Source organism: Pangasianodon hypophthalmus, chromosome 3, assembly GCF_027358585.1.
Source record: "Pangasianodon hypophthalmus isolate fPanHyp1 chromosome 3, fPanHyp1.pri, whole genome shotgun sequence".
NCBI classification, from domain to species: domain Eukaryota; kingdom Metazoa; phylum Chordata; class Actinopteri; order Siluriformes; family Pangasiidae; genus Pangasianodon; species Pangasianodon hypophthalmus.
Window position 1 is genome coordinate 3805579 of NC_069712.1, and position 14121 is coordinate 3819699.

Below are 14121 nucleotides of genomic sequence, written 5' to 3' on the forward strand. Positions count from 1 at the left end.
GAGAGATCAGTGAGAGAGAGAGATCAGTGAGAGAGATCAGTGAGAGTGAGAGAGATCAGTGAGAGAGAGAGATCAGTGAGAGAGAGAGAGAGAGAGAGAGAGAGAGAGATCAGTGAGAGAGATCAGTGAGAGAGAGAGATCAGTGAGAGAGATCAGTGAGAGTGAGAGAGATCAGTGAGAGAGAGAGATCAGTGAGAGTGAGAGAGATCAGTGAGAGAGAGAGATCAGTGAGAGAGAGAGAGATCAGTGAGAGACAGAGAGAGAGAGAGATCAGTGAGAGAGATCAGTGAGAGAGAGAGATCAGTGAGAGAGATCAGTGAGAGTGAGAGAGATCAGTGAGAGAGAGAGATCAGTGAGAGTGAGAGAGATCAGTGAGAGAGAGAGATCAGTGAGAGAGAGAGAGATCAGTGAGAGAGATCAGTGAGAGAGATCAGTGAGAGAGAGAGAGAGAGATCAGTGAGAGAGAGAGAGAGAGAGAGAGAGAGAGAGAGATCAGTGAGAGAGATCAGTCAGAGAGAGAGAGAGAGAGATCAGTGATAGAGAGAGAGAGAGAGAGATATCAGTGAGAGAGAGAGAGATCAGTGAGAGAGATCAGTGAGAGAGAGAGAGAGAGAGAGAGAGAGAGAGAGATCAGTGAGAGAGATCAGTCAGAGAGAGAGAGAGAGAGATCAGTGAGAGAGAGAGAGATCAGTGAGAGAGAGAGAGAGAGATCAGTGAGAGAGATCAGTGAGAGTGAGAGAGATCAGTGAGAGAGATCAGTGAGAGAGATCAGTGAGAGAGAGAGATCAGTGAGAGAGATCAGTGAGAGAGATCAGTGAGAGAGAGAGAGAGATCAGTGAGAGAGATCAGTGAGAGAGATCAGTGAGAGAGAGAGATCAGTGAGAGAGAGAGAGAGAGATCAGTGAGAGAGATCAGTGAGAGAGAGAGAGAGAGATCAGTGAGAGAGATCAGTGAGAGAGAGAGAGTGAGAGAGATCAGTGAGAGAGATCAGTGAGAGAGATCAGTGAGAGAGAGAGAGAGAGAGATCAGTGAGAGAGATCAGTGAGAGAGATCAGTGAGAGAGATCAGTGAGAGAGAGAGAGAGAGATCAGTGAGAGAGAGAGAGAGAGAGAGAGAGAGATCAGTGAGAGAGATCAGTGAGAGAGATCAGTGAGAGAGAGAGAGAGAGAGAGAGAGAGAGAGATCAGTGAGAGAGATCAGTGAGAGAGATCAGTGAGAGAGATCAGTGAGAGAGAGAGATCAGTGAGAGAGAGAGAGAGAGATCAGTGAGAGAGAGAGAGAGAGAGAGATCAGTGAGAGAGAGAGAGAGAGATCAGTGAGAGAGAGAGAGAGAGAGAGAGAGAGAGAGAGAGAGAGAGAGAGAGAGATCAGTGAGAGAGATCAGTGAGAGAGATCAGTGAGAGAGAGAGATCAGTGAGAGAGATCAGTGAGAGAGAGAGATCAGTGAGAGAGAGAGAGAGAGAGAGAGAGAGAGAGAGAGAGATCAGTGAGAGAGATCAGTGAGAGAGAGAGATCAGTGAGAGAGATCAGTGAGAGTGAGAGAGATCAGTGAGAGAGAGAGATCAGTGAGAGTGAGAGAGATCAGTGAGAGAGAGAGATCAGTGAGAGAGAGAGAGAGATCAGTGAGAGAGATCAGTGAGAGAGATCAGTGAGAGAGAGAGATCAGTGAGAGAGATCAGTGAGAGTGAGAGAGATCAGTGAGAGAGAGAGATCAGTGAGAGTGAGAGAGATCAGTGAGAGAGAGAGATCAGTGAGAGAGAGAGAGATCAGTGAGAGAGATCAGTGAGAGAGATCAGTGAGAGAGAGAGAGAGAGATCAGTGAGAGAGAGAGAGAGAGAGAGATCAGTGAGAGAGATCAGTGAGAGAGATCAGTGAGAGAGAGAGAGAGAGAGAGAGAGATCAGTGAGAGAGATCAGTGAGAGAGAGAGATCAGTGAGAGAGAGAGAGAGAGATCAGTGAGAGAGAGAGAGAGAGAGAGAGAGAGAGATCAGTGAGAGAGAGAGAGAGAGAGAGAGATCAGTGAGAGAGAGAGAGAGAGAGAGAGAGAGAGAGAGAGAGATCAGTGAGAGAGATCAGTGAGAGAGAGAGATCAGTGAGAGAGATCAGTGAGAGTGAGAGAGATCAGTGAGAGAGAGAGATCAGTGAGAGAGAGAGAGAGAGAGAGATCAGTGAGAGAGATCAGTGAGAGAGAGAGATCAGTGAGAGAGATCAGTGAGAGTGAGAGAGATCAGTGAGAGAGAGAGATCAGTGAGAGAGAGAGAGAGATCAGTGAGAGAGAGAGAGAGAGAGAGAGATCAGTGAGAGAGAGAGATCAGTGAGAGAGATCAGTGAGAGTGAGAGAGATCAGTGAGAGAGAGAGATCAGTGAGAGTGAGAGAGATCAGTGAGAGAGAGAGAGATCAGTGAGAGAGATCAGTGAGAGAGATCAGTGAGAGAGATCAGTGAGAGAGAGAGAGAGAGATCAGTGAGAGAGAGAGAGAGAGAGAGATCAGTGAGAGAGATCAGTGAGAGAGATCAGTGAGAGAGATCAGTGAGAGAGAGAGAGAGAGAGAGAGAGAGAGATCAGTGAGAGAGATCAGTGAGAGAGAGAGATCAGTGAGAGAGAGAGAGAGAGATCAGTGAGAGAGAGAGAGAGAGATCAGTGAGAGAGAGATCAGTGAGAGAGATCAGTGAGAGAGATCAGTGAGAGAGAGAGATCAGTGAGAGAGATCAGTGAGAGTGAGAGAGATCAGTGAGAGAGAGAGATCAGTGAGAGAGAGAGAGAGAGAGAGAGAGAGAGAGATCAGTGAGAGAGATCAGTGAGAGAGAGAGATCAGTGAGAGTGAGAGAGATCAGTGAGAGAGAGAGATCAGTGAGAGAGAGAGAGAGATCAGTGAGAGAGAGAGAGAGAGAGAGAGAGAGAGAGATCAGTGAGAGAGAGAGATCAGTGAGAGAGATCAGTGAGAGTGAGAGAGATCAGTGAGAGAGAGAGATCAGTGAGAGTGAGAGAGATCAGTGAGAGAGAGAGAGATCAGTGAGAGAGAGAGATCAGTGAGAGAGAGAGAGAGATCAGTGAGAGAGAGAGAGAGAGAGAGAGAGAGAGAGATCAGTGAGAGAGAGAGATCAGTGAGAGAGATCAGTGAGAGTGAGAGAGATCAGTGAGAGAGAGAGATCAGTGAGAGTGAGAGAGATCAGTGAGAGAGAGAGATCAGTGAGAGAGAGAGAGATCAGTGAGAGAGATCAGTGAGAGAGATCAGTGAGAGAGATCAGTGCGAGAGCTCACACAGTGTGACACGCCGTTATTTAATGGAGGCTTTAGAGAGCTTTAAAACCTACAACATTTATATCATTAATGTTATTAGAGTTATAAATAATTTAAGTAGACATGCGCATGGACAAGATGTGAGTAAGAGGTGGATTAACACTTGTGGATTATTGAGAGAGTGAAAAAGGGAAAGAGAAACAGAAAGGAAAAGGAGAACATGCAAGAGACAAATTTGCAAGAGACAAAAACAGTTTTAAAGAAAAAAAAATCCTCTGTCTTCCTGAAGTGCTGTATATATTTCTGTGTGTTTAAAACAAACGGAATCAGTGCTGGAAGTGACCGCGTCCTACGAATCATTTCTAATCCATCAGTCAGTGTTTAATACTGAACTTTTAAAAAATTACCCACTCTGCCTGAACATTTTCAGATGTGTACATGTGTTCAGGATCTGTTGTAGAGATTCTTTATTCCCCGCACAGACGATATTGCTGTTTTCCTCCATCAATATGACGTAATTTTGGATTAACTGGACATTATACAGAGGCTTCGCTCGCTGTGATGGCGGCTGGCTGAACTCCACGGATAAACACGCTACACGTGTGAGTTGCACGCTACACGCCTGTGATTGGTCGCTGCAAACGAGGCGTGTCCGAGCAGATCGGCAATCTTCTTCCTGTGATCGTGGAAATCCCGTAATTTCACGTTCACAAGACCCTCATAGATGTCGTCTCTGTATTAACTGTAATGAGAAGAAGAAGAAGAAAGAGTGTACTTATTGCTGTGCAACACGTTTTTACCGAATTCATTCATTCATCTTCAGTAAATATCTTCATCCCGGTCAGAATCACGCTGCTTTAATGACTGGATTGTTTATATTTTGGAAAATAGAACCAACAAAGTTCATTAGAAAATGATAGCGGAACACATGAACGCCTTTAATTTAAAAAAAAAAAGATGAATAATTATGTTTAATAATTTAAACATAATACATGTTTTAAAAAAGTTCTTTGTACAGATAAGAGTTCGTATCGTAGGGAAAGACGCTGTTGTAGGGTTCTACATTAAACCTTAAAGAGATCCTGCACAGGGGCAATAAAAAGAACTCCAGGGATCGAGATGTGATCTTTTTTGCTAAACGTGTCGAGAGAGTGAAAACAGGTGGACATGAGAAAGCTAGATCTGGACAGAGAGTCAAAAGGGAGAGAGAGAGGGGGAGAGAGAGACATAGTGACAGAGAGAGAGAGAGAGAGAGAGAGAGTGAAAACAGGTGGACATGAGAAAGCTAGATCTGGACAGAGAGTCAAAAGGGAGAGAGAGAGGGGGAGAGAGAGACATAGTGACAGAGAGAGAGAGAGAGAGAGAGAGTGGAAACAGTGTGAGAGGGAGGCAGAGAGAGACAGAGAGAAAGAGGGATAGAGAAAGATGGAGTGAGAGAGAGGGATAGAGAGAATACAGGGAGCAGGAGAACAAAGAAAGAGGGAGAGAGGGAGGGTAGAGACAGACAGAGAGGAAGAGACAGAGAGAACTGGTGAATGAGAGAGAGGGATAGAGAGAAAACAGAGAGGGAGAGAGAAAGGGGGGTAGAGAAAGAGACAGAGAGAGAAAGATAGAGTGGAAGAGACAGAGAGAGACCTAGTGAGTGAGGGAGAGGGAGAACAAAGAGAGGGAGAGAGAGAAAGGGGGGTAGAGAGAGAAGGATAGAGAGAGTAGAAGAGACAGAGAAGAGACCTAGTGAATGAGAGGGATATAGAGAAAACAGAGAGGGAGAACAAAGAGAGAGGGAGAGAGAGAGAAAGGGGGGTGCAGAAAGAGAGAGCGAGAGAGAGAGAAAGAGAGAGAGAGAAAGAGAGAGAGGGAAGCAGGGTGATGGAGAAAGAGTAAGAGGAATGCTCTGCATTGAAAATGCATGGGGCGCTGTTGCCATGGAAACAGAGGAGAGGAGAAGAGAAGGGAAGAGAAGGGAAGAAAGTAAAAAAAGAAAAGTGTGTGTGTGTGTGTGTGTATATGTGTGTGTGTGTGTGTGTATATGTGTGTGTGTGTTTGTGTGGAAGCATCTTGTCAAAAAAACAGCCGCTCCCTGCACTGCCAAAAAAAGACAAATAAATGAGATATATAAATGGTGAGTGTGTGTGTGTGTGTGTGTGTGTGCGCAAAAGTGTATGCATTTATATGCACATACTGTATGTGTGCATGAGCGTGTGTGTGTGTGTGTGTGTTTGCATGTACATAGGTGTGTGTGTTCGATATTTTTGTATGTGTATTTATAGGTGTGTTTATGTGTGTATCTGTGGGTGTTTGTGTGCTGCTTAGCGTGTGTATGTCTTAGTGTAAAGATGTGTGTGTGTGTGTGTGACTTAAATTACTTCAAACTGATGAAATAGCACAAACCTATTGAGACGAAAATATGTTTATTGTCAGGATGTTTAAAATCTCAACACACACACGCGCACACACACACACACACACACACACAGTGTGTGTAAGTCTACAGTCATGCTCTTGTTAGGTTTATTATATAATTACATCATCACCTCAGCCCTGCGTCCCGCTCTGAGCATTCACAGTGAAAACACGCCACCTAGTGGCTGTACGTCTCGGTATGAAAAGTCTGTTTTTCATTATTATTAAATAAATAAATAAACAAACAAACAAATAAATAAACAGTTTGCTAAATAAAGTGTAAATCAGTGTGATCTTATAGTCTGAAAGCAATGGAGACTATAATCATTAAGACATTAAGAGACAGCAATTAGCAGTGTGTGTTAGGCGCAACCTGTGTTACTGTGACAAAACACACACACACACACACACACACACACACACAAACAGGGCATTTAAATATATTGCAGTTTATATATCCATGTCTTTAGTCTTAGAAAATTAAATATTACAGAGAAATATTCAGAATGAAAGAAAGTAACATATTATGAGGGTGTAACTAAGAGACCTGATGCAGGATTTATTTATTTATTTATTTATTTATTTATTTATTTATTTTTACTGTTTACTACTCTTTAATGTTTGTTTACATTTACGTTTGTTTACATTCATACTTTTGAAATAAAAAAAAGACTTTTGCAGAATACTGTGTAAATAAACAAACAATAAAAACACTAATCCAATAATCACAGTAAACAATAAAAAAATCACAAATTAATAAATTATTAAATTATTGTAACTAAAATTAAACTAGTAATAAAATATTTATAATATTGTATAATATTTTGTAATGTATTTTAAATGTAAAAATATTTTATTATAAAAATATCTAGTGGTAGATTAACATGAAATACCAAAAGCTTAAATACACTATTAGAGTAAAATAAAACATATTAAATAAAATATATTATTTTATATTTTTACGCACTACTTTGAATTCTTTATTTCTATTTAATATTAATTTTTATAATTATTTCATATTTGTATTTATTCATGTATATAGAGAAAATACCAAAGTTATATTAGATATGCTATGAATGGTTTATTATTATATTATATTATATTATATTTCTGATTATTTTTACATTCTGATTATTTTGATAATTAGACACTAACAAAAGCAAACAACCAATTAGATCACATTACACATCTGAATGAATTTTTTCTTACGTTTATTCAGCACGATGTAGTGACGCTCGTCCTCTCTCTCTCTGTCCTGTGTGTCTATGTGATGTCACTGGTCATGTGACAGATGGCGTCCAGCTCTGTCCTCGTGCGTAATTACGTCACACTGGTCACTCAGAGCCTGGGGAGATACTGCACACGATTCTGAAGCCCCGCCCACTCCGCAGTCCTTCACCTCACACACACTCGCTCTGGGATGTTGACTCTGTCAGCCTTGACACACAGACACGGAAACGACCCCCAGTCCTAACGACGTCCCCTTAATTACTTCAATTAAAAAACTTCCCAGGCTTCTATGTCTTCCTGTTTCCACTTCCTGTATCCGGTGTAGTGACGTGGTGGTCCACCTGCCCAGACGGTTCCACTGCAGAACCCAGTTCAAGTTACACTAATTAGCTAGCTAGCTATGCAGGGAATGTTTAATGACTGCAAGCTCATTTAATACCTTAATAATGTTTAGCTAGTCCAGGCACAACCCAACTAAAGCAAGCTAGCATCATCTAATAGCTTACCTACTCTTGTGGGAATATTAGCTCGCTAGTTATCTACTGTATGTTTATCTTTTTGGCTAATGTTAGATATCAAGTTTGCTATTGCTACCTGATCTGTTGATTAGCAAGCCAATACATGCTACCTATTTTTTTGATTATTAAAAATATTATTTTAAATTTCGCTCAAATCTAAGAAATCGGAGTCCTGCAAGATACAAGAAAATTGCTGTAGATTCACCTTTGATGTTTCTTCCAGCTGTATTTTAGATCTGACCGTGTCGCTATCAGCAGTGGTTTGCTTTTCAAAACAAGAGTGTAGACATTGGAGGATGAAATAGAATAGAATCAAAATTATATCATATCATATCGGGTTCAGTGTTATACTAAAGTATCAAAATTGTTGCCAGATTCAGTCAAATATTGAATCATTGCCCTAAAAATCATTATCGTATAGTTTTATATCAGGTTAAGCGCTATTGTCAAATATTGAATCAAAATTTATAATTCGAAGCAAATATAAGAATCAAAATTTACATTGTATCATATTGTATCGTATCATAGTGGATTCAGTGATATCATAGAATATCAAATGTTTGCCTTATGAACCGAATTTATATCATAGCAGATTCAGTACTATCATCAAATATCGTATCATAATGTAGCAGATTCAGTAATACCATCAAATATCGTATCGTATCGCAATAGATTCAGTAATATCATCAAATATCACATCATCGCCTTAGGAATCGTAATCTTATTGTATTATATTGGGTTCAGACATATTCAAATATCGAATCATTGCCTTGAAAATGAAAATCAAGACTATCATACTATATCATATGATATCATATCGTAGCAGATTCTGTGCTATCATCAAATATTGAATTGTTGCCTTAAAAATCGTAATCATATCGTATCATATCAGGTTCAGCAGTATCGTGAAATATCAAATCGTTGCCTTAAGAATCGAAATCGTATTACAAAATATCGAATCATTGCCCTGTAAGCAACATGAGTGACTTCAGTATCTCTGAGGTCATGGTGGAGCGGTTGGGCGAGGGGAACCACCACGTTCTCCAGGAAAAGTCAGCGAGGAATCCTTCGAAACTTAACCTCATGAACTTACACTCCGTTTGGAGATAATCAGTAACTCGGTTGTTGTTTTGATGGTAACTGAAGTGGTTTAAACGAGCTAAACACTTCCCATCCCGTGTCCTTCCTCCGTTCCTCCGTCACGTTCCCTCTGAGATGATGATACGTATTAACTCTCCTGGTTCGTGACCTGCATCCTGAAGTGTTTCTTATTATAACAATCTAAACTTTTTACTTTCTTGAGTGCAGTAACTTCCCTGTGTTGCGTACTAACCCCGTGTCCGTGGCCGGCGCGGCTCTGTTGACGCAGGTGCACTACCTGATGGTCCTGGCAGCGAACTGGGCCTACGTGAAGGACGCGTGCCGCATGCAGAAGTACGAGGACATCAAGAGCAAGGAGGAGCAGGAGCTACACGATATCCACTCCACTCGCTCCAAAGAGCGCCTCAACGCCTACACATAAACCACACACACACATATACACACACATATACACATACACACAATCCCAAGCATGCCCTTTCCCTTCCCTGAACAACAAACACACACACACACACACACACACACATATAAGCACACATGTAAACACATGTAATGAATTTGATTGGTTAGAGGATCAGTGCCAGAAGGGACTTACACACACCTGTTTTTTTTTTTTTTTTTAGTATTTTTCCGCTTTGTCAGTTATTTTCTTGGCTCTTATCCGTCAACGTTGCGTCAAAATATGAACAAATCCACATCTGATTCATAAAGTTATCATCCAGCATCAAAATGAGTCGTGATTTAAGCAAAACGAATCAGCTTCAGCTGCGTGAACGCAAGCTCCACCCACTAGGCTCCACCCACTAGCCCCTTATTTACACGTCATATGCATATGACACGCCCTGATTTTACCTTATTTACATATAATTTACATGAAACACACCCCATTTTACACAGGAGTTGCAATAGCTTGCTAAAATGATGTTTTCCTGGATAATATACTATGAATAATAAATATATTATTTCGGTTAATTCCATTACTTAAACTCAAAGAAGTTAAGTCGCAAGATCACTGTCTAAATTTGGGGGAAAAAATAAAATAAAAATAGTAATATTTAAATAATAACAATAATAATAATAATAATAATAGCAACGCAAACCTATGTCATGTGTGTTAGGATTATAATGATTTGGAAAATATTACTATTAATAAAATAATAATAATAATAATAATAATAATAATAATATTTCACTCCAACTCGAGTATTTTTTTAACTTGTTAAAATGTTAGGCGCAAATTTACACTCTGTCTGATGAGATGCGAGTTTGACTCAGATATTCCAAAGATGAAATTTGATAAATAATAAAGTGTGGGAATTTGCGTAAGCTTTTTTGTAATGATCTGTTTTGACCGTACGCAACTTTGACGAATAAGAGCCATTTGTCTTTAAAGACACGGATATCACATGCCAACATGTCAAACTACTTTTTTTTTTTATACTTGTGGAGCTTTTAATTATCCAGACCTGTTTTCAGAGGAAAGAGGATTATGATATGTCATGTCTGACAAGATAGGAAAATTAGCCGCATTGCTAGCTACACTATTACTTATACTTCTCCGTGTATAAATAATACATGTTTAACATTTTTAACCTCAGTATGAAAACCTTAACGTTACTGGAAAAAAATGTGATAAAGAGATACAGAAAGCTAGCTGGCTAAGAATGCTAGCATCTAGCTACCTACTGTTATGTTAGCGCTGTTAATTTGACTTTAACGGTGCTAATTTCTTGTCTTTTCGCAATAAACTGCTCAATATTTCTCAGAAAGGGTTTTATAAATAAAACACGTAAGCGCTAAATATCAGATTTGTGTGCTGTTTAGGTTTTTCAGAGGACTAGCATAGCTAGCACTACGGCTAGTTTAGCAATACGACTCCTGGACATAATCACAATCCTTTTAATCCTGAAAAGCAGTTTACGTAAATAAACTCTGATATTTTTTATGACATTAACCTTATTTAAGTATTGCTTTACTCACGTTGACATACTTCATAGAACTTAAACTGGGCCTCGTGTTGTTGTTTATTATTATTTTTTAACATCCAAAGCTAAAACGTGACCAAACTTGTATGATTTCACAGATTCTTTTCCAGCAAATTCACTGTCGGTTTTGAGAACCGAAAAAACTTTAAAATGACTTTTTACAAAAAACAATTTGTATCTTAGGCTAAGTCTCAGAAACGTACGCTAAGAATATGAAGAAGCTGTGACACTGGTGCTTCATCTTAAACATTTTTAAAAGCTATAAAGTGCGTATTTGCTCTAAAAACGGAAAGATTCTGGATTAAAGAAACAAAATGGCGGGAAAAACGTCTTTTCATTAAGATGGTCACCTTTCTGATTGGCGAATTGTACAGATTATTTTCCAGCACATTCTCTAAAGATTGCAAGAGCCAGAAAGACCTTAAAATTACTTTTTATCGCTCGAGTGTAGCTTTTTATCGTACGTTAAGTGTATCATGATGTTATTTGACACTGGTGCTTCGTCTCAGGCTGTTCGTAAAGCTGTAAAGTGCGCACTTTTCCAAGTAAACTAGAAAGTCACCATGTGAGCTGCAAAGACGTCCAGAGAGAATATTCATCATCTTTATTATTATTATTATTATTATTATTATTATTATTATTATTTAAACAATTGCCAAGTTGCTACATTGAGACAAAAAGTGATTTTCTTCAATTTAGATTTAAATGATGACTTTGAAGAGCTTAAAATGTGTAAATAATTGTCTGATAATTGGAAATAGAAACATGACATAACAAGACAAATATCTTAATGAATCTATTTTACAAAAATATTTATTATAAATAATATTTAAATATTCATTTTGGAATAATTTGAGCTAGGTAAAAATAAGATGACACTTAATGGGCTTTAGGCAAAAAAAAAAAAGAAAGAAATAGAGTATAAGTGATCTGAAAATAATAAGATATGAGGTAAAAAATAATAATAAAAACACATAATAATAATAATAATAATAATAATAATAATAATAATAATAATAATAATAATGGTGATGATGGTGATGATGATGATGAATAGTCTCTCTGAGCTTCTGTAGAATTGAGTGAATAAAATGAAATAAGAAGAAAAAGGAGATTTTCTTGCTGATCGAGCGCCTGTTTTAGATTTGCCTTGGAGAGATTCTGTAGATTCTTCTCTCATCCATCACAAGCCATAATCTCACTAACATCCTCCGGTTTTCCTTTCGGCTTATTTTTTTAGCTTTAACTTTTTAAATGCTTAAATGCGAGATTAAAAAGAAATCGAACATCACTCCTCTGCACTGTATATATTCATATATATAACTATATCTATATAAATGTATTCATATATTTTCTGGTCATTTCCGGTCATGTGAAAAGGAGTTTCAAAAACTTGCTGATGTTTGGGTGATACCCTGAAGATCACTGTCCATAACAGGGACAAAAATAACATGTAAGAAATAAATAATTATATAATAATTAAAAAAAAAAAATCTAATCAAAATCTTGTGGTTTTGGATTATAATGATTTGAGGGAGGGATTGAAGATTAAATTTGAACTTTACTGCCAACATGCTGACACTAAGTGAAAAAAAAAAACAAAGGAAAAGTTTCCCAAAAATAATGGGGCACTACAATTTGATTTTTTTTTTTTAATTAAATTTTTTAAATTTTAATTTTACTACTTAGTTTAATTTGTTTTTATTACAGAATTTGAGAATGGTTACAACAGTGTGTTTACTGCAAAGACCTTTCACAATATTCAAAATAATCAGTTACAACCTTAATGAAAATCAAAAACAAATATTTTTTAAAAAAAATTAAAACAAAATACTACTTGCATATCTATTTATATTTTTATTTAGAAATTTTTTAGTAAATTTTTTTTGCTTCATAAATAGTAAATTTTGTGCCCTGTTACTTTTGGGACATCTTTATCGTTTATAGTTAATACATTTGCTTTTATTGGATTATTTGATATTTAATAATCTGGACCAAACTCTTTTGACTGGATTTAGCCGGTTGTAACTGCCCTGAGAGTCTCCTGATTCGGATTCTGACACTACCGTCTTTTTATCTTCTCGCCCATCGTGAACTTTTTTTTTTTTTTCTTCTCATTGTAAGTGCATTTGGATTCAGTGCCGAGTCGCTGTACTGTTAAATCTCCAGCATTGGTTTTTACACCGAACTGAACGAAATAAATAAACAAACAAACAAATCATTGTATTAGCTAAAGACAGTGAATCTAGTCGTTGTTTGTGGCATGGTTATAAAATAGTTTTGAATTGATTACAGAAAAAAAAATAATAAATGAGACAAAGGTTTATTTTCATTTTTACACTGACTGTCTTGCTGATTTCTTCTTCTTCTACTTCTTCTTCTTCTCTAGTGTGCAGTATTTGAGTAGCTAATGGAGCAGTATTAAAGGATAAATATCTTACTTGGTTGTAGTGTTTAAGTTTCGTCCTAGTTTGAAACAGTTCTGATGTTGCATATACAATATTCAGCAAACTCTCTCTCTCTCTCTCTCTCTCTCTCTCTCTCTCTCGTATCAGTCTTTTGTACTTTCACTAAGAATGCTTTGTAGCTGGCTGTAAAATTAATCTGTTTTTGTACATAAATGTGCCAACAGCTTGACAGTGGCTTTTTCCCCTTTTTTTTTTCATTTTCGAACTGTAGAATTAAACTTGCTTGCAGAAATAAAGACACTTGTGTACTTGTTAATAAAGGATTCTTTGTCTGCTTTGTTACTTCATTTGAATCTTTATGGACAGCTACAGAGAGCTTTAGCTTTTCAGCTATTCAGTCCTTCAGTGCTTTAGTACATTACAGCTTAGGCTAAAATTAACAAGAAAAAAATTGAGATTTAATAATAATAAAGAGGAAGAACTGCAGATTTTGAGAATGGATAAAAATTAATTAATAAAAAAAATTATGAGAAAACTGAGAAAAATCTTGATATAATTATAAATAAATAATGAGATCTTGAAATAATAATGGAAAAAACTGAGACTTTGAGATAATAGTCTGCTAAATAATAATAATAATAATAATAATAATAATAATAATAATAAGGGTCAGTATTGAGCGAGGGTGGGATAACAAGTGAACATGATCATCATTAAGTCTAAAAAGCATTTAGGTTTAGTGCATTAGACATTTTTTAAATAAAAGAGAGAAAATAAATGAGATCTGCAAAATAATGAGGAAAAATAATAAAAGTCAGTATCCAGAGCGAGAGTCAGATCACAAGAGAATCCACAAAACATTTAATAAGAGCTATGATGTGAAGAACAAAGGCTAGGAAATGGAAATTATAAAGAAACAGAAAGTATTAAAAAAAAAAAAAAAAAAAAAAAAAAAACTACAATCGATATCAACAGTTCCATCTAGTGGAGAAAATAAAAAAAAAAAAAAAAAACCCTCACCCTAAGACACCACACTACACAGATGCTTCTGCTGATCTCTGGATCAGGTGGCTTAGATATTACTAATAATTAATAATAAATAAATGAATCATTTTTTATCATTTTACCTTTTAATCTCTTATCTCAAAGTGCTTTATGTGCAAGATTTAAAAAAAAAGCAGTGTGGCAAAGTGTAGCTCCAAAAAGAGCTAAACAGTAAATAAGCAGTAGCTGTGT

At 37.3% G+C, this 14121-nt stretch overlaps 1 protein-coding gene across 3 annotated transcripts in view; it reads left to right on the top strand.

The window, feature by feature from the left end:
* The window catches only part of gpm6ab (glycoprotein M6Ab), a 77145-nt gene extending 63937 nt beyond the window's left edge, over window positions 1-13208 (top strand). For all 3 annotated transcript variants that reach the window (XM_026939299.3, XM_026939308.3, XM_026939291.3), the window contains one exon: window positions 8761-13208. In XM_026939299.3, the coding sequence (XP_026795100.1) occupies window positions 8761-8913 (153 nt within the window). In that variant the 3' untranslated portion in view covers window positions 8914-13208. The remainder of the gene's footprint in view (window positions 1-8760) is intronic.
* The last annotated feature ends 913 nt before the right edge of the window (window positions 13209-14121 follow it).